Genomic DNA, 20,865 nt, shown 5'->3' on the forward strand with positions numbered 1-20,865 from the left:
CTTAAGCTCATCTACCAATGACATAACAACAGTAGGGAGGACTCAGGTTAAATACAAAGAACAGCATCTTGGCTCAAGACATCAGAGACACTGGAAAGGTTACTGAAGAATGATGTCGCCCCCCCCCCCTTCCAGATAACAAAAATTAATCAGAGAGAGTTGGTCCCTTTGGGCTGCTTGGAGTCTCTGGAACCAAGAGAAAGGGCAAAATGATTTTGGCAATTTACTTCTGGGACACACAGAGTGTAGGACTGGCAGAGAGTTTGGTGCCCAGCAGACCTGAAAATGAAGCCCAGTGTCATCACTTACTGGCTGTGAAATCGTGGGCACACTACTTGATCTCTTGTTTAATGAAGATTAAACAAGATTAATAGAAACAAAGTGTTTAGCATCGACTCTGGCACCCAAGTACTCCATAAATATCAGCTTCTGCATTTAGCCTGGAGGTGTATTCCTCCTTTTCTTTCAAACCCCATGCTCATGGCCCCTGGGAAGATCCATTCCTGGTTTCTCTCTGAATTTCAAGTCTGGAATCACATGCTTAAAGAGATGGAATCTGCGGTGGACGGAGCCTTGGCATCATTTGGATGTGAATGCCATGCGATGGGTAAACCTGGGGGACGTAGAACCCAAACCGCGGGGTGCAGTGTTTGTGGGGAAGTCTCACGGGTGCAGTGGACTGTGCTGGGATCTTGAGGAGGGGCAGAAGGGGAAGTGCTAGGAGGGTGTTCACCACAGGAAATGTGCAAACAGCTCAGGTTCCAAGATACAAACACAGAATGGCTAAGGCTGGGGTGCCAGAAGGGAAGTAGAGACAAGGCTAGATAGGGAAAGACTTTCAGAAAAGAAAAAGAAGTGAAAACATTGTAAAATGGTTTAAAGCATTTAAAGACTCATAGATACAGAGAACATTTGCCAGAGAGGAGGGGTTTGGGAGAAGGGTGAAAAAGGTGAAGGGATTAAGAACTACAAATTGGTAGTTGCAGAATAGTCACGTGGCTTTAAAGTGTAGAAAATACAGTCAATAATATTCTTTTTTTTTTTTTTTATCCTCACCCGGGGACATTTTTCCATTTTCTGTTCAGGTAGAGTGGGAGGGAGAGAGAGGAACAAGAGAGAGAGAGAAACATCGATGTGAAAGGAACACATCGAGTGGCTGCCACCCGCACAACCGACCAGGGCCGGGGACAAACTGCAACTGAGGTACGTGCCCTTAGCGGGAACCGAACCCGGGTCTCTCAGGACCGCAGGCCGACGCTCTAACCGCTGAGCCAAACTGGCCAGGGCAGAGTCAATAATATTCTAATCACTGTGTATGGTGTGCGATAGGTATGACATTTATCAGGATGACCAGTCAGTAAGTTACATAATGTCTAATCACTGGGATGTACACCTGAAATGAATACTGTATGTCAACTGTAATTGAAAAATAAAAAAATGACTTAAATAAAAATAAATAAAGATAATGGCAAAAAAAAAAAAAAAAAAAAGATACGACTTGGGAACAGGCCAGGTAGAAGAAATGCCATGCCTTCTCGGGGTGCACCCCCATCTCTGCACATTCACCAACTAGGAAGCTGCTGGAGCCCCCACCTGGGTTTTCATGGAGGCTTCATGTCAGGCACGAGGGGTGAGACCATTGGCCATTGACATGGATTTAACCTCCAGCCACCCCAGAGGTGGGAGGGGGATGGGATTACAACTTTCAACCCTCTAATTTTGGTTGGTTTTTCTGGTAACCTAAATTCAATTTAGGTTGAAAGGGCTTATTTTGAATAACAAAAGACATCTTCATGGGTCCTATCATTTAGGAGATTAAAAGGGTTTTAGGAGTTTTGTCCCAGAAACGAGATGAAGGCCAAGAATACAGTATATTTATTATAAATTAGAAAACTTTACGTAGCTGTCCTGTTTCATCGATGACGGAAGCTTTTACTTATTCATAATTGCTATATTGTCTGGAATTTACTTTTAAATACTTTAATATAAACACTGTCAGGTACCTGTGTGTAAAGAAACTTGAGTTCCTGTGGGGGGCACACAGTTACCGCTTGAGGGCCCCAGTCAGGTCCACGTGGAGCACCTGGGCAGGAGCTCCGCTGCAGAGGTACTGGCTTCCCAGTACGTGTGACCTGACCTCATTACCTGAAGTTGACTCAGAGGATGCATGAAATAACATATGGGATGTTAGAAATAATTTTTCACTGGTAAATCGGTGCTGCTGTGGATGAAAAGGGGCCACACACTGAACCCGGCAAGCTCTGGGAAGCGGGTACGGTGGCCTTGCGAACTCAGGGACCCAAAGAAACCACATTCGATGGTCTGAAATCAAACTTCTAACTGAAGGAAGTTCATGGTGAGTACTCATGTTCTAGGCCAGTATTTTCCCCCACAAAGGTCAGTTTTCACTTAACAGCCTGTCTGTCTGCATCTATGATGACACACCTGATGACATACCTTTGGAGTGTAAGGTGATTTTCTTCTTTCCAGACCCCTCAAAGCACAGTGCCACACTGAAGCTGACACCACACCCCCCCTCTTCGGTACTGTGTTCATTGTTGTTAACTATCCTGTACCCACCTATGTAAAAGAGTATGTGTCTATTCATTTTACTTTTTATGCAGTCCCAGAGATTTCCCACTTAGATTTCTCCCGCCTCCCTAATCTATCAGCAATGGGTGGAACCCCTTCTGCCTCCTCCTTTGCTTGTAACGTACAAAACAAGGTGCAAAACTGTCCTTCTCCAGAGCATTTGCTCAAGCCATTGAGATTTTGCTTCCTGGCAATTGCTGTCAGTCTGGCTCAAATAAACTCATAAAAAAATGCTCTACGGGTTTGAACGTTTCCTATGTTGACACTGCTTAAGAAAGGAGGGTGGCTGAACCGGATTTGCATGGACAAGCTGTAAGAACCCAGCACAGGGCGGGCTAACTCCTCCTCCAGAACTGTGCTCGAGGGTGGCCTCCATCCGGTCTTTTGTCCCTCTGCTCAATGGAGGACTCTGTTGCCTGACTTGACTAGGAGTTGGGTGGATCCCGGGCCTCAGAACACTGCTACATATTCCTGGGCTCTGTGTTTTCCGCAAGGGGCTTGGGGTAAGCAAAAGGTCTGAGAGCAGGGCCTGTTCTGAGCCTCCAGGAAAAGGCTGTGTGGCCACCTCGCTGCCTGTTTGCTAAGACCTGTGTGTGAGACAGAACCAGATTTTAGGCTTAACAGCAACATTTCACCTGGGCATGAGGTCAAAGGGACACCTACAAACCTGAATAGAAACCTCACCGTTGCCCAATGGCCAAAATGATTTAGCAACAATATCTCTAACCAGAACTTTCCACAGTAAGTCATCGTTTGGTGACCACATTTCACATGCCAAGGTTCGATCTGAACCCTTGACACACGTAATCTTTGAACCTGCAGAGGCAGGCAAGGTGCTCACAGATGCAGAGAATGGGGCTCTGAGAAGGTGCCTGAGCGGGGCAGTGCACAGCTGGGGTATAAGGCCCTGTGGTTGGCTTCTGGTTGTCCATACTGATGCCTCCAGTCTTTCCACACTGCTCCCCGATTGTGGTGAAGCCCACATTCACCTCTGACTTCATTTACATGATCACATGATCTTGGAAAGCTGAGATCATGAGGTGGAAGAGGGTGGAGGTTTGATCCGACATTACTGGGCAGGACAAACAAGGACACTGTGGGTGCGCCCAACTGGGAGACAAATAGGGCAGATTGGGGAGCAGGAACCATACACATGCCTGTCGGGGTGTGTGGTATTCTGTGGTGTCCTGTCTCCAAACAGAGGCCTTCAGAAGTAGGAATAGTCTTAGTTTGCTCTTTTTTTTTGGGGGGGGGTCTATTTACATAATGTTAGGATGCAAAGAAAATTTATACACAAAATTCATTGCCAATTTAGTGTTTACATTCTTGTTTAAATAACCACCAAAAGGCCCTGGCTGGTTTGGCTCAGCAGTGGCAACGGTTCTTAACCTGTGGGTCGTGTCCCCTTTGGGGGTCAAACGACCCTTTCACAGGGGTCACCTAAGACCATCAGGAAACACATATTTCCAATGGCAATTTCTAACAGTAGCAAAATTACAGTTATGAAGTAGCAACAAAAATAATTTTATGGTTGGAGGTCACCACAGCATGAGGAACTATATTACAGGGTCGCGGCATCAGGAAGGTTGAGAACCACTGAGTTAGAGCGTCGGCCCGTGAACCAGAGAGTCCTGGGTTCGGTTCCTGCTAAGGGCACGCACCTCGGTTGTAGTTTGTCCCCAGCTTCAGTTGGGGTCGTGTGGGTGGCAACCACTTGATGTATTTCTCTCACATCAATGTTTCTCTCTCTCTCTTCATCCCTCTCTCCTTCCTGCTCTATCTGAAGATTAAATTTAAAAATGTCCTAGGGTGAAGATTAAAACAAATAAATAAATCACCACCAAAAGGGAGAGGGTTTTTGCCTGGCCCCCAGCTCGGGTTGCCAGGCATTTTCCAGCTCTGGCATTGTTTCAAAGCCCAGTGAGGATGTATTTGCCTCTGAGTAATCTGTTGGTATGACCCAAACCCTAATCACTGTTTTAGTAATTTATTTGGTGTAAAGGATATAATATCATTTGTTTAAGTGCTCTGAGAAAATTCATTCTGTTATTCATGGCCTCGTTAAAAGCACTTGCCGTTTTGAGTCTGGTGGGATGATCACTGAGCAGGTGTTAACTCGGCGGCCGACATGATGTACAAGTCATGCGATGGATTTGGAAATGGCAGAGAGTGAGAGGTGATCTGCTGTGTCCCCTGAACGACCCTGCACACTGACAGGTGCCTGTGGGTGCCGGAGTGGGAAGCGGGTCGGGCGGGATGTGCACCGGTTGAGTCCTGGGCAAGTGGCTGATGGAAGAGGTGAGTCTCAGGCTGCCTTGATGCACAGCATCAGTGTGTCACCCTGTCCCATGGTTCCAACAAGATGAAATGACATGCCCATCCAGGGTTCTGCGCCCCCCACACCGTGCTTCGTGCCTTCCTATGTCCACACTGGCCACCCTCCCTGCTTGCTCCCACACTCTACCTGCCACACCCTTCTACCTTGAAGTCTTTTCTCCTCTTCTCACACTTGTGAAACTACTTCCTGTTCCTCCTGTCACAGCAGTTCAACCTTCTTCCTCCACGCAACTGTCCCTCACACCCACACACACTGACGACCACTGCTCGCCCGTCTGATTCTGCAGACAACGCTCCCCAGCTCATCTTACCTAACCCTGTCGACCATGAGAAAACTCACAGAGCTCTTTCAGTTAAAAGATACACTGGGGCCTATTATACATTTTAAGAGTCTATTTGAGCAAAAATCGACTTCAATTAGGAAGCACCAAGCTGATTAGGAGTAAACACTCCCACAGAAAAACGCGTGGAAGCAAAGGAAAGAAACTCTGGTTCATTGCAGCGTAAGCTTCGTGGGCTGTGCGTGACTGGTCGGCTTAGGTTTCGTGGGCTTAGGGGCCACCATGCGTGGGGGCCACTTCAGTCGAGCGGCCTCCTCGTTTAGTGAACTTAACACCATAGTCACATATCCCTGCTGTTTGTGTTTCCCGGAGACCACTGTGGATCCTAGCTTTGCACAGGAGAGGGTTCGAAGGGAGCCGGCACGGAGGCTGACGTGAACGGGAGTTGACCCGTGCAGCCGAGAGACAGGAGTGTCTGCTCCCCGACGACGGAGCCGCCTCTCCAGTGGGATTTCCTGCATGCACGGAGGCTCTAAATGAAGGGGCAGGGCATTCAAGAAGGGGAAGGGGTGCTCAGGATTTCCAGGGTAAGGGGTGGAGACTTCTCAGAAGAGCCCTGGAGGCCATGTTGTGTCCTTATATGGGCTCCCCACCCCCCACCCCCGATTATGGAGGCGTGGGGTGTGTCATTGAGTGTGCTAATATATTACAATGAGTATAATGAGGCTAAGGGTTATCTAAAGTGAAATTAGTTGGATCGAGCTGGTCCTCTGCAGGTTCTAAGCCATAAACCTGTTGGGGGTTGGTCTTACTATCTCTGTGACAGTCCTTGTAACCCTTATCAATTACAGCTGTTTTGCACATACCCTCAGAATGACTCACTCCTTGGCCAGCCTGACTCACCTGATGCTGAGGGACCTAAGCTGTCTTTTTTACATCCTTGACGTCAACACCAGGATGGGGAGTTGGCTCCCAGGGGCAGTAATTCAAGTGTTCTTCGCAGAACCAACTGCCAAGGGATGTGAGTAGCGGAGGTGCGGGTAACTTTACCTCCCTGCCCCCAAGCTGTTTATTTCAATTCAACAGGATCTAATCTATTCAGTGCAAGACAAGGAAATAGATCCAACGACCTGATTATAATGTAGAAAACAAAGCAGAAACCAAGATAGTTGCTATAGTGGAAGTCAGGACATGATCCTCTCAAGACCTACATGAATGGCGTTTGCAGGGCTGTGAGATGGTTGCGGGGAATCAGGACAGAATCCAGACGTGGGCTTCTAGCTGATGTTTGTTCTTCCTGGCACAGAATAATGGAAGGAGAAACAAACCTCAGGTCCCCGCGAGAATGCACTGCACAGAGGTGGACCCAAAGCCAGCCTGGGAAGTTACTTTCCTACTTTAATGGTTCCAAGAGCGCTCAGGGTATCTGTAGATCTGAAGCATCAACCAAACTGGGCTGTGTCCACGCTACTGGGGGTGCCTCCGGCACTTGAAGATATGCTCACCCAGTTGCTGTGCGGCAAAGGCTCCCAATTACATAAGCTTTGCTGTGTAATTGTTCAGGGCTTTCCAGGGAATCCTTGTCTGTATTCTTAGGGCAGGAGATAATTTCCTAGTGACCTTTAGCAAGCCATCATCTGACTTAGGACATTTTGTCCTGGTGTCTACATAACAATAACAGACTTTTCAGGTTTTTGCTTGGCCTCAATGTTTTGTTATTCAAGTCTGAGAAGTTGTGTTTCTGAAAAGTGAGGGCGGGACAAGCAGGGTGGGCGTGGAACCAGGTACGGCGCCAGAATCCCTCCTTTGAAAATTAGAAACCAAATTCCTCATTAAATGTGTCTTCTAGAAAAGTATAGAAAACAGGATTTGCCCTGAGAGCTCTGTAACATTATTCCCCACTCGACCTGCACACCTGCAGAGCCCCTGGGGCAGACAGCGCTGGTTTAGGGGGTTAAAGCAGGGCCAACCTGTGAAAAGGTGGGGACTCAGGCAACCGCTCTCTCCGCCCTGGGTCTCACTGCCCCGCCGGCCCAGGACCTGAGACAGCGGCTGCTCTCCTCCTCCTGAGGGGAGGTATCAGATGTTGTAGAAAAAGTCAGGGACCCTGGGTTTGACTCTTACCAAATGGTGTGACTTTGGGCTAGTCATGTCATCCTCCTTTCTAAGTCTTAAGTCGCAAAATCTGTAAGATAGAGGTGTCCATAGTGCCTGCTTTGGCCTGCTCCAAAGGCGCTGGAAGATGAAATCTGGTAGATAATGCTGTTATAATCTCATGCAAATGAAAATCACACTGTCGAAAAGTTCTATTTCCAGAACCTCCTCTTTGAAATTCAAGAGTGAGATTATAAATTGCCTATTCTAAGTTCTGGGTGCATATGTATTTTAAATCTCACAAAGTATCCTGGACTTTGCCTTAACTAAAGGAATTTTCGGCAAGAGCTAGAGACAGCTATTTCTTTGGGGCAGGAGGGCCTTTCCACCTTATCCTGCTAGTGAGATGGACGGCAGTTATTTGACTAAAGTGATGTCGAAAAGGGGTCAAGTTCACCACTTCATGTGTTGGAAGGTCCCTTTCTGGCTTCAGTGTTCATTAGAGGCCTGGCTGTGACTGAGTCCAGCTTTGAAGGGAGGTGTGCAAGGCAGATGGTACGAGATGTTCTGAAATCCAACTACCTTGGCTCCTTGACCACTCCCAACCCTACTACAAGGAAGCGGAGTCAGACCCCGCCCCACACGCGCGTCCACACAGTGTATGGACATCACGGAGCACACCATCTGCCAGGCCGTGCTGGGCGCTGGGAACGCAGACCTGGGTACATCTGGGGTTGCCCTCTGCTGCTTGTAGTTGAAGAGGAAGATGAGGCTAAATAAGTAATGTGACCAGAGGGTATTGACGAAGGCAGAGACTTGGAGACTTGATGGCAGAGGCTGTGAGCTGAGCTGGGTGGAGAGGGTGGCGCCCGGAACCTGGAAGGATGGATAGGCGTCAGGCCAGGGGCGGTGGGAGAGTGAGCAGACAGACCCCAGCATTTGGGAAGTCCCCAACAGTAGTGACAGCAGAAAGTCCAGTGAGGCTTTTGGAAAAATTTCCCCCTTCTCTTCAGGGCTGGTGTTGTTGCTATTTTAAACGTGACTCTATCTGGATAAAACTCATCTCTGGGTGGTCTTTCCTGAGCCTCATCTGCAGCCCTCACTCAGAAAGGCCTAGAATGGGCAGAAGGACGGAGAAGGCAGTCTGAAGTCAGACCATAGACTCAGGACATTTCGATACACTGTGATAGCTGTGAGTCTAGGATTAAATTCCCACGCATGCTGATTTTCCTCAGGACGTTGGGCAACATCAAGAGCAAGGCCATGTAGGTTGGGGTGCAGGGGATGTACACTGCCTTCTCTCTGTCTTCACTCCCACCCCAACTTGGATGTTATTTTGGAGGAAGTGGAGGTTTGTTTACACCCCAGAGATCCGGTTTTGAAGCTAGGAGGATTGCACAATTCAATTCTGACCCTGTCCTGGGAGGCCTCTTCTGTGGCCGCTCCCATTTCATGCCCAGGAGGGGGCACTGAAGGAGGTGGGGAATGATCAGGGCTTCAGGGTCTCTTTTCATTTCACCCAGGAGGAAACAATGCTCAGAGATAACCAGGGCGAACACCACACAGACACTTGGTTGCAGAGCCAGGACTGGAATGCATCTCGACGCCAGCTGCACACGATACTCCAAGCTGGGCCTTCACAATTTGCAAAGTGACTTCAGTTTCTATGCCTTTCCTCATCTGACACTCTCAGTCATTCTGTGTGGTAGGCTGGGATTCAGATCCTTATTTTGCAGATGAAGAAACTGAAACTCAGACCGGTTATTTGACCAAGTCCCCAAAGTTAGAAAGTGGACTTTGTGATGCAAATTCAGTGTGCTTTCCACCCTGCCACGTGGATAAGGCCCACAGTCTCGGGGTCTGCGGACTGTCCCCCGACAATGGCTTGGAAGGTAGATAATGATTTCAGAGGAAGGCTTTTAGGGGGTCAGTCAACCATGTTCGAGCGTTCTCGCCAGTTCTCCAGCCTTCAAGTTTCAAATCAAATCAAAATCAGCAAGCAGCTGGCCCTGTCCTATAATCCTTCCCCACAAATTGCCATCGAATCTCAAGTCAGTAGTCTGTGTGGGCAAAGAAGCTCCCCATCTTCAAATCCACACGTCAGGGACATGTGTTTTCTGCAGGGACTCTGGCACTTGCTTTGGTAGAGAAGGTTCTCGTTATACATATGTTGAAAAAAATAATAACTGAACGATCTATGGGGTGTTCTGGTTCTGCCATGTTCCTCTCATTTTCCCTTGGGGTCACACGAGGGGTAGAGGTGTCTTTGCTGCTGGTCTCAGGAGGCCACAGGGTGACCTCCTCTTGGTAAGGTGATGTTGACAAGACAGCACTGGTCTAGATGGGGAGAAGGAGCTGGTAGTGGCTCAGGGGCTTTCCCAGAGGGTAAGCAATTTGCTTGGCAGGCAGAAATGGGTGGTTCTGAGCTTATGCTGAAATGGAGACACTGGGGAAGAAAAGGGGGTTGAGAGGGAGGAGGTGGGGACTGTAGAACCTGAGGCTGAGGCCAAGTCACAGCAAGTCTGGCACGGGGTCAGGGAGAGGGGCAGAAAGCTGGATTCAGGGTGTCCCTCCTTTGAAAGACTGTCACCAGTGGTGCTAGGTGGGGGAGCGCGCTGCTAAAGAGAGAAGGGTAGCTGTCAGGCTTGGGTGCTTCACTGAGTAAGAGGACTATTTTGGAAGAACAGAACTGGCCAGGCCCGCCTTCCTCTGAACCAAGGGCTTGCACGCTGCTATGTAAGTCCTCTCTCCTCCAGCCTGCTCACCTCCGTCTCCAGTCTTATCCAAACCCAGGAGCCTAGTCCAGAGCACAGCGAAGCATACAATGAAATGAGACCACAGTGCACAGGCCCGGCAGCTCCCGCAAACGTGCACTGTTATTTACCTCGGCTGCGCCTCAGCAGTTGCAGCCGCAGCAGTTTCATCTCCGGTGGTTCAGAGGTCTGGGTGTTCAGCTGAATTTAGGGTTAGTTTACAGTGTGTGCTGCCCCTTTATGCCCTTGGGCAGAGGACCTGCAGCGCTGCTGGCTGGGGACTGGCATGTGTACGTGCCCAGTTGCCGCCCAGGGAGCAGCTCTGCGCTTGTCCTCCCCGGAGGGAACCCGAACAACCTGTGCTGGGCCCTGCGCGTGGCTGTGGGCACTCCAAGTACATTCTGGGGCCCCGAGTAGTTGGCGCTCTGAGGTCACCGTGGGGCGGCTTCCTCGGAGTCTCGTGTGCCCTGTTCTCCACCTGGTTTTCCTTGCCTGTGGCTCACTGGGTGGCGGGATGCGGCAGGGGGCTGTGGGTGTTTGGTGGCCGGACAGGGCTGTGCAGTCGGCGAGGAGACAGGTCGCGGTGCAGGACGACCGCCACGCCGCTCGGCAGAGGTGGCGAATCACCGCGGAGGAGACGAGCGCCCTGCACCCCTCTCGCCGCCGCAGGGGTTCGACTAGGTGTGCGCGGCGGGGCGGGGGCGCGCCTCCAGCGCTCGGCGTGACTCCCCGTCCCGCGCAGGGGAGGGGCCGAGGCGGCGGAGCGGGGCGAGCGCGAGCGGGCGCGCTGCGGGCTCACACGTGACGCGCCAGCCGAGCGGCCCGGGCGAGGCGGCGGGCGCAGCGGCCAGGCGGGGGCGGGCAGCGGGCACCCGGGAGCGGCGCGCGCGCCCCGGTCCGCCGCTCGGCCGGCCGCGCGCTGCACATTCTGTCCTGGCGGCGGCGCCACCTGCTGCAGCGTTCCCGAACATGGCGACACGGAGCAGCAGCAGGGAGCCGCGGCTCCCCTTCCTGTTCGCCCTGCTCGCCCTGCTGCTGCCCGCGGCCCCCGGCCAGGGCTGGGCGCCCACGCTGCACGGCGGCCGCGCGCCGCGGCCCCAGGACCGGGGCTTCCTGCTGGTGCCGGGCGACCCGCGCGGGCTGCCGCTGCGGGCGCGCGAGGACACCCGGGGCGCGGGCGACCAGCCGCTCCGGAGGCGACGGAGCGCCGCTCTGCAGCCCGAGCCCATCAAGGTGTACGGACAGGTGAGCACTTCGCGACCCGCCGCCCAGCCCCTTCCCCTCCGCAGTCCCTCACTCCCGCATCCATCCCTTGCCGAAGCCTCCCAGGTGCGGGCGCCGCCGGGACTTCCTGGCGTGCATCTGTCCTCCCCTTTCACCCCCACGAGGACAGCCGTCAGCAGTTGAATTGCATTCATCTTTCCTTCTTCCTGTGATTTTAGCAAACGTATCCCTGGTAACTCGGGGGTGCAGTGCCTATTTCCCTAGGGTGAGTGCTGACCCTTGCAGTTTACCGTGAGGACAGGAGGGGTGCAGCTTCATCTTACATGTGGACAGAAAAATGGGCCTTAGCATACCATCAGCGGGCAGTGGAGCGAGCTCCCTGCAGTCGACACAGAACAGATTGGGGGGTTTCCACACCTACCATGTCGACCACGGTTAAGGTGAGCTAACGGGGAAGCTTGACATCTAGATATAGTCAAGAGGATATTGTGCCGTGTGTGTGTGTGTGTGTGTGTGTAAGGGTTTTTTTTTTTTTTTTTAAATGTGTGTGGGTAAGGTTCTAATCCATTCCACCTCCCCTTCAAGATAATTTACTTGATTTAGCATAGAAATATCCCTCACAATTTGAAAGACTGCAAGAGTTTTTTGGTGTTACTCTGTGATATGTACAGGCAATGGGTTTATTAGATTATGAGTGACACGCATTTCACGTTCATGGCCAGACTTACTGCTAGAAATTGCAAACCCAGTTTGTCGGTTGGTATCACCACTGGCAAAATTAAATCTCCTGTGTTCGATTCATGAGACTCCTAAGCCTGAGGCTAAGTCTGACCAAAGCAAAACTAGAAGGCCAATGGGTGAGAAAAAGTGGCAGAGTGGAGGTGGGATCCTGCCCGATTTCCAGTCAAAACGTTCCCTTTTACAGTAAAAATGAAAAGATTAGTTTGAGTTTTGCCTTCGCTGATTTTTCTTTAGCCATTTCTTCAGGAAAGAGATAGTTAAATGTTCAATCCTTGGAGCCAGGAAGAACCTTATAAACCATCTTACCCTATTGTGTCATTTAAATGTTTAAAATGAAATTTATTGCAGTGACATTGGTTAACCCTATCCTGTCATTTTGTTGATGAAGAAACCAAAGCTGGGGAAGGTGGAATGACTAGCCCAAGGGCACAGGGGCAAGGTTGTCTGCTCTTTGACTTTGGTCTGCACTGCCTCAGTGACCTGTGGGTGATTACACAGTTGCTGTGCCTTTATAGAAGGCCTCTTAAATACCTTGTTTTAATTCATTGGTATATATAGCTGTAAAGGAGGCAGAGATGGTGGTGAGTGGGTGGCAGCATTTGACTTCTGTCTACTGTCAGCCCTTGGGGACCAGTGTGTGCAGTGGGCATGTAACCGCTGGTGAGCATGGGCTGCTGGAACCCACCTGCTCCATGCCCTCTGTTCCCTGGTACAGACCCCTCAAGTCCTTGTTTCCCTCCTCCATCCCCATCTGAGACTGTTTTGTGTGTGTGGTTGAAGCCATCAAGGTCCTTGCTCTCAACAGAGATGCCAACGTCCTGATGGAGGAGAAGGGGGATGGAGAGGCTCCCCTGCTCCCCGAGTCTTCTCAGTCAGCCCAGCTGTGCTGTGGACTTGAGTCAGCTCTTTGGGAGCTCCAAGTGGGGTGGTGGGGGGACAGCCCCTTCCAGAGCTCAGGGCTTCTGCAGCTCTAGTTTTGGCTGAGGGGGGAGCTTCCTGGTCTCAGAAATATGGGTTTGTTTTGTGAAAACTCCTTGGGGCAAGTTAAAGGTGAACTGTGTTCTCATTGGGAGTGACTTCAAAACCTCAGCTTCTGTTCGTCAGGCAGCCGATTGAGTTCGGTTCAGTTGAAGAATGGAGACCCAGCAGTCCACCAAATAAGGAGGAATCCTACTGAAAGTGAGGACACAGGCAGTGTTCCCCTTTTTCATGCCTTACTATGCCATTGTCCTCTGTTGCCCTGAGGTTGGTAAAAGTGGGATTGATTTGAATCTTTAAGGATTGAGTTAGATTGGAGGAAGGACGTCCTGGTGCTGGGCTTGCTGCCCTGAGGACTGCCTGGTGCAGACCCTTGGGGCTTTGGACACAGGGATTAGTAGCTAAGAGCTTGGCCTGCCCCCTGCCCCCAGCTTGGAGCCCTGGAGAGATCACGTCTATCGATGGGCCTTGCTAGCAAGATGTTCCCCTGCACAGACCTGGTCGAAGTTGCCCTGCGGGTTGGGAAGAGGGCTGCCTTCACTCTGCGTGTAGGGATGTGGACTCCAAGAGTGTGGCCCTCCTGCCTCCCGCCCTAAGCCAAGTTCCACTGTGGACCCTTTTTAGCTTTTAAACCTGTGAAATGTCAGTGTTTTCTGTGGTATTGCTTCACCTGAATGTGGTTCTGTATAGAGATGGGAGAGCAGACGGGGTGGGACTGGATGCAAATACGACGTGTGACTGTACCCAGCCGGGACCAGCAACCAGGATGCAGTGAACCTGCCACCACTTTGCAGTGGGGGTGTGAGTGGGTTGTTTGATATGGGGGACATGGGAGACGGAGTGATAAGGGGTCCATGGGCTCCAGTGCTCTGCAGCTTCTGACCTGTGACCTTGGAGGGGGTTGAGGATGCCTGGCAGCAGAGCGGAGGCTGGAAGCATAAGCTGCCTGCAGGCACGGAAGCCCTGGGGCCGCCAGCCTCTGAGAGAGGAGCAAGGAGGGGATGCAGCTGAGGAAGAGCTGGGTTGTAGTCGGCTTTTTCTCTGGCTCCACTCACCGATGGAGTTGAGCCCCTTCTGACAGAGGCTGAACCCAAGACAGAGAGTCCATCATTCTGGCCACAGTTTCCTTCTGAGTGAATGTCAGCTCTGTGTCTGTGCCATTGTGCTGCTTGTTCTTGTCCCCTGTCCCATTCCTCAGCGTCCACGGAGCGCCTCCCAGGAGTCCCAGGCTCCAGTGGGAAGAGTTGTTTTGAGCTCAGGTACAGCATCTTCCGCCTCGTACTGTACTGGTCTAACTGTCCCCTCTCCGTTGTTCCCGTGGGTACGGATCAGGTCTTTCTCTGCTCCATACGCCGGCACTAAGGAGTCCCTTCAGCAGTATCTGTGGGCCTTCTGCACCCCTGGGAGAAGATGGGCCTGGAGGTAGGGAGCACATCCAAGTTCTAGAGAAAGTGAGCTGGCTCACCTGGTGGTGAGGGTGGTGGGTCGTGCAGCCCGTTTCTCCTGTGCTGTCCTGGGGTTGTTCTGAGCGATGAGCTGGGACTCTGTTGTACCGTGTCCTCTCTGTTAGGGTTCTCATGGTATCGCCAACATGTTGTTTCGGGGAAGAATCTTTTGGCATGAAGCGCAAAGCCTGACAGGATTTACAGGTTTATTTTTCTTCCAATGAGCTCTCTCTTTCTAACTCCTGCTTTTTAGACGCCAGGGAGTATTCAGTGTCCTGATTTGAGACTGAAAATTGAGTTTCTGTTACAGCACAAGGTCCTGGGACAAAGAGCCTGCTTTGGGGGTGGCGTACGGTGTGGCTTTAGATCTCTGTGGAGTAGATTCTTGCTTGATACAGCTGCCGGGGAAAGAATTGGTTGGTTGGTTCTGAAGTGAGATGTTTGACCTGTGTGCTTCCAAAAGATGAGAAGGCAAAGCACTTGCTGTTTAAAGTTGGCTCCTAAGCAGGTGAAGAGTTGCTTGGTGTGTTGGGTTGGCTCGATAGGGAATGTGACCTTGAGAGACTTGCTGGTTCCATTTGGCATCTCATTATTGCAGTTCAGTCTCTGGCCACTATTCAGGTCGGTGAAAGCTTGCTTGTCTGGGGCATGGTGTGTGGAGGCTTTAAGGGGGGGGAAGGGAGGAAAAGGGGGCAGGGATAGGAGGGAGGGGATGGGAATTAACGGGATAAAATGCAGAGCCATTCTGGAGAGCAGTTCTGTAGAGATGTAGAGCCCAGTTTTTGGAGAACATCAGAATATAGACATTCCAGATATTGGTGTTAATTCGTGTTCTTTTCGAGATTGTTTTCTTCGTGGGATGTGAAATGAAGTATGTTCAATAAAGTGCTCTGATGCCTGGGATCCAGGGAGCACTTCCCAACAGCAGAAGATGGATGTTGTGGGACATTTCACGGTCCTGTTTTGGTCTGTTTGTCCTTAAAGATGACGGCCAGCTTTGTGCTGACATTGCTTGATACCAGGTCAGCGAGAGAGGGAGCCGGCCTTTGCCATCCACACAGGAACATTCTAGTGATCTGAAGAGCTGGCAACCCAAAAAGTAACCGCTCTGCCATTGCTATGTATTTATCTAGTCTTTTACTTTATTTTATTTTTCTTTCTTGATTTTAGAGAGAGAGGAAGGGAGAGAAACATCTATGAGAGAGAACATCAATCGGCCACCTCCTGCGTGCCTCCCACTGGGGATCAGGCCCACAACCTGGGCAGTGCCCTGACTGGGAATCAAACCAGCGGCCTCTTGGTGCAGGGTCGACACTCAACCACTGAGCCACACTGTCCAGGCTTATTTAGTCTTTTAAAAAAAATGCATCGATTTACTTTCTAATTAAATTTTGCTTAGGCAACTATGAAAGTGGGTTTGCATTTTGAGCAGCTGATGTGTGAGGTGGCTGGATGGACCAATGCCGGTGTGGAGTTCGGAACATTCGACAAGTCAGATGCAGATAACGGACTGCATCACCATGTATTACAGCTGAGGAATGATGTTGACCTTTTCTCCGTTTTTGTTTTTTTTTTTTTAGATTTACTTGTGGAAACTAAAGGAGAGCTCACTCCATTTCGGTTGCCTGTCTGGGGAGTAGTGTTTGGGCCGAGGGGGAAGGCGTGGTCTTTACTGGTGAGCACAGAACCTTCAGTGTGTCCCAGGAGCACCGGGGAGCCATTGGCACATGGCATGTTGCCATGAAGGTGCAAACACCAATTTCCCCCAGTTTAAAATGAGTCACAGTGAACTTTGACCGAAGTTACTGGTTATCGAGCTGTGGGCGGGCCCTGGTTGGTGCTCAGTGGTTAGAGCATCGGCCAGTGGACCGAAGGGTCTTGGGTTTGATTCTGGTCAAGGGCAGGTGCCTAGGTTGCAGGTTCAATCCTCAGCCCTGGTTGGGATCGTGTGGGAGGCAACCAATTGATGTGTCTCTCACATCAGTGTTTCTCCCCCCCCTTCCACTCTATCTAAAAAGCAATGGAAAAATGTCCTCGGGTGAGGATTAAGAACAACGAAAAGAAGTGGATGGGCAGCGGAGGTGGCTGATGATGCTATAAACCCGAGAGAGGGTGGGCTGCTGCTAAGATCAAGATTTGGTTTTACTCTGTGATTGTGAGACCCTCAGATTTTTAGTTGTGACATGAGGAACGCTTTGTGCGTTTTGGGGGTGGGTTCATGCAGATAGGACTTCATAGCCGTCAAAACTGTGACAGTGACTTAGAAGGAATTGCAGAATTCCGCTGGCTGCTGGGCAGCTGTTAGGGACGAGGGTGACATCCAGGGCCACGTCACTCCCAAAGGACTGCCTCTTGGTGGATCTTTCTGTGACGACGGAAACATTCTGTGTCTCTGCCGTCCCATGTGTCCGCCAGCGACATAGGCTGCCTGAGCATTGAAATGTGGCTGGTAGGACTGAAAATTGAATTTATCTTATTTCATTTAATTCTAATCAATTCACATTTAAGTTTCAATAGACATGTAGCTCTTGTCTAGTGTGCCAGGCTGTGTAGTGCTTACAGGTTGTGGGAAGGGCAGCCCCTGCTTCGAGGACAGAAGCCGCAGTCACAGGGAGGGGAACCGGAGCTGAGCTGTGCAAACCGGGTCTGGGTGGCTGCTGACTCCCAGGCTGCGTGCGGGAGGCAGGGCCTTGCTTCCCGGGGGGGAGGGGGGGGATCGGGGTGTGGGCGGTGCCAGGTGCAGTGTTCTTAGGGTTGCCGCTGCCCAGCGGCTCCTGTCAGTGCCCTGGGTGGCGAAAGCGGAGCCGCGGGCGCTCGCTTCTCCTGCGGTCTGGGCCCAGGTGCTGTGCGGACCTGCAGGATGGCCCAGCAGTGCGAGATGTAGGCAGTGCTCCGCAGTGGGGCCGGCACCCTGCCTGCCCTGTGCTCTTGATGACTCGCCTCCGTGTGGCTGGGTCTGTCTTCATCTCCGCAACCCCGTCGGCTGGCATGAGGGCAGACGCACGGGCGTGTGGGCTCCATCGCCGCGGCGACCCCCTTCCGCCTGCCCTTTGACTTGGTGTGCCATCGCTGCTGCCGCTAGTCCAGGCTCTTCGCTGGGAACACGGAGCCTTCACGATGATTTATCCCCGGCCCTCGAATTACATTACAAACAGCTACGAGTTCTCAGAAAGGCAGGCTGCTGGGATTAACCCAGTCAGAGTGGCAAGCGAGCGGTGAGACGATGCCCGTACGGCAGATGCTGCTCCCGCTGTGCTGCCCGTGACCCCTCCGCCCCTCGCTCATTGTGCTTAAAGGAAGCCAGTGACTCCCATAGCTTCTGTTATTTAGAAAAGAGACCAGCGTGCTGAGTGGACACCCACTGCCCCCAGATAACTGGGTCAGAGAGAGGAGATGGTGAGGCTGATTCTTTTGTGACATAAATGTGGGTTCGAGCCCAGCTGGTGTGGCTCAGTGGTTGAGCGTCGACCCTGCACCAAGAGGTCGACGGTTCAGTTCCCAGGCAGGGCACATGCCCAGGTTGTGGGCCTGATCCCCAGTGGGGGGCATGCAGGAGGCAGCCAGGCGATGTTCTCTCTCGATGTTTCTATCTCTCTCCCTCTCCCTTTCTCTCTAAAAATCAGTAAAGAAAACAATGTGGGTTTGAGCCAATACGTGGGTCCTGAATGGGATTTTCACACAGTCGTTGGTACAGAGGTGAGAGCCACTCTGCCTTGCTTAGAAAAACTGCAAAGCTAGGACGACCTCACTGAGCACGAGGACCAGGGTTCAAAGCCAACCTGGGAGAAAGGCTGGTTTGGGGACGTCACGGGGGAGCTGAGATGGTGCCTGTGAGCCGAGCCTGTGTGAGGCAGGGCGCAGAGAGGGAAGGGCCCTCTCTGCTAACTCAGAGACTGTGTGGACAGCTCCTTCCACTGGCCTGCCCGGGGACCAGGTAGGAGCAGGCGTGCAGGCTGCCCGGGCGCCCCAGGAGAGGACCTGCTGCTGCAGGCCCTGGGATGGCGCGCGGGTGGCGGAGTGGCCCCAGAACCTTCAGGATTGTTTGAAGAGACTTGAAATGTTTCAGCCTGTGGTCAACTCAATGAGTCACAGGAGACCCTGCACCTGTGACTTACCTGGTCTGCATAGATCGAGTTCCCTGAAGTTCTCTTACTGAGGAGTTAAAAACATCCTGTAGCCAACGGGGCATGTGGCGAAGATGAATTTGGCCAGGTGGCCGGCTGCCGGTGGGGTGAGCTGCCCAGGAATAAGGCCACGCATCTTTAGGGGAGAAAAATGAAAGGGTGGATGGGAGAGCTGGACAGAGGTGAAAGGGTTATCGACGCAGGTGGGGGGCGGTCGGCTAGGAGTCCAGGAACAGAGGCTGCCCCAGGGGCTCCTGCAGGGCACTGTGCCTCTGGGAGCTCGGGCACCCTTACTGGCCTGCTGTCGGGCTTGTCTACCCTCTCTCCAGGAGCGTCCCTCAGTCATTAAAGAAGTCGCTGGGCAGGGGAGGCCTGCAGACCTTCAGTTCTGGGATGTGACGCTTGCATGCTCCCCCTTCGGGCGAGGGGGATGCTGACATGAGCGGCACCACTGTGCGGAGCCTGGGGACAGAGGGAGGACTCTCCGGCGTCCGGAGCCTCCTGCGGAGTGGGAGGAGGACGGAGCACCGCCGGGGCTGGGGCGCTGGGCTCGGCTCGGCAGCGTGTCCCCCTCCCACACGTCATTGCCTGGGCGCCCAGCCCTGCTGATGCTCCTGCTGCCTTCTCACGTGGCGCCATTTCGTGAAGAATGGCTCATTTGGCTGTAAAGAGTATACCGACAACAAAAGGAAATCGTGTTTTAGCATTTTGGTGTGTGAAGTATATTTATGGATCACATCACATTTGATTCTTAGCACAGTGCCGGACAATCGGGAAGAAGAGTTATTATTACTCTCGCGCACTGACGAGTGTCTGGAGGCTCGGAAAGGCGAGGAGCCGCAGCCAGAGTCGAACCAGTGAGCCACAGAGGCCGAGACTCAAGCTCAGGCCCCGGCTCCTGCGGCACGTTGGCTTCCCGTGAATGTTCAGCGCGGCTGCGCCCTCCTCCCGGGACCTCCAGGCGTTCTGCTGCGAAACCTGGAGATTTCACGTCTTTTCACCCTCTTCCTGGCCTCACGGACTTTCTTGTGACTTTTCAAAGGCGACGAGTCCCAAGTCGCTCCTTGTTCCTGGTCTTCGCTCTGCCCTTGCATTCGCTCGTCCTCAGGGCGGCTGCACCCCGGCCCGCACCCCCAAGTCTGCTGTTCTCCTGATTCCCAGCTTGGAGTCTGGAGCATGGTGATGCTCAGGAAGTGTGCGCTGAGTGAAGTGGAGCCGAAGAGGGGAGTCCGGGAAAGTATGTTCCGGAACCATCCCGAGGAGCCGGTAGAAATGGCTTTGGGTTCACAGGTGAATCCTCACGGAACACGAGGCTGGGCGTTGCCATGCTCTCTGCCTATGTGCCCTGCCCTGGGTCCTGGGCTCTGGGTTTTTAAAAAAATATTTAAAAAGCATGCCTTTATTTATGTATTTATTTATGGAGAGAAAGGAAGGGAGAAGGAGAAAGAGAAACATCGATTGGTTGCCTCCTGCATGCACCCCAGTGGGGATCGAGCCTGCAACCTGGGCGTGTGCCCTGACTGGAGTCGAGCGGGCGGCCTGTGGAGCCTGGACGACACTCAGCCGCTGAGCCACCGGCTGGGCTGCACCCTGGGCTTCGACGTGGGAAACACCACCTCTGACTCGTAGGCTTGACTCCATCTGCAAAATGTGGAACGTGGTTTAGATGTTCCCTGACCTTCCTCTGACCCTGGTATTTTCCTTACCAACCGGTAAATGAAGGGGTGATTATTTCATGAAAGAGGCTTTTCACGGGTTCTGTGTGATAGCGAGCCCTTCTGGCACAGCCAAGTGTGCTGTTTGCTAGCTGACAAAGTGGGGTTCACCTGGAGGACACGCGCAGACTCAGCGGCGCAGATTCTGCTCGCCAGAGGTCAGTGAGAAGACCGGTCTCCGCACTGAGTGTAAGTCCCTAAGAACAGGACTGTCACCCACCCTTTGGGTAAAGAGGAAGAAGGTATATATATATTTCCTCCACCCCCGAAAAAGAGCTCATAGTTTTAGTTAAGGAGATTGTAATGAAATGCAAGTTTTTTTATGTTTAGTTTTTATTTAATTTAATTTTTTTTTCTTTATTGATTTTTAGAGCGAGTGGGAGGGAGAGGGAGAGAGACAGAGAAACATCGATGAGATAGAACATCTACTGGCCATCTCCTGCACGCCCCCCACTGGGGATCGGGCCCACAACCTGGGCATGTGTCCTGACCGGGAATCGAACAGGTGACCTCTTGGTGCATGGGTCGATGCTCAACCGCTGAGCCACACCAGCTGGGCTAATTTTTATTTTCTTAGTTCT

The 20,865-nt window shown here is 52.1% G+C and overlaps 1 protein-coding gene across 3 annotated transcripts in view; it reads left to right on the forward strand.

Moving 5' to 3' along the window:
- The first annotated feature begins 11,011 nt into the window (after positions 1–11,011).
- The window catches only part of SORL1 (sortilin related receptor 1), a 183,212-nt gene continuing 173,358 nt past the window's right edge, over positions 11,012–20,865 (forward strand). The window contains exon 1 of one of the 3 annotated variants that reach the window (XM_036277033.1): positions 11,012–11,302. In XM_036277033.1, the coding sequence (XP_036132926.1) occupies positions 11,027–11,302 (276 nt within the window). In that variant the 5' untranslated portion in view covers positions 11,012–11,026. Of the gene's footprint in view, positions 11,303–11,374; positions 11,722–20,865 lie in introns of those variants that run through there. The other 2 variants (XM_036277034.1, XM_036277035.1) reach the window with 2 other exon arrangements.

Source organism: Molossus molossus, unplaced genomic scaffold (assembly GCF_014108415.1).
Source record: "Molossus molossus isolate mMolMol1 unplaced genomic scaffold, mMolMol1.p scaffold_m16_p_22, whole genome shotgun sequence".
Classification (NCBI taxonomy): domain Eukaryota; kingdom Metazoa; phylum Chordata; class Mammalia; order Chiroptera; family Molossidae; genus Molossus; species Molossus molossus.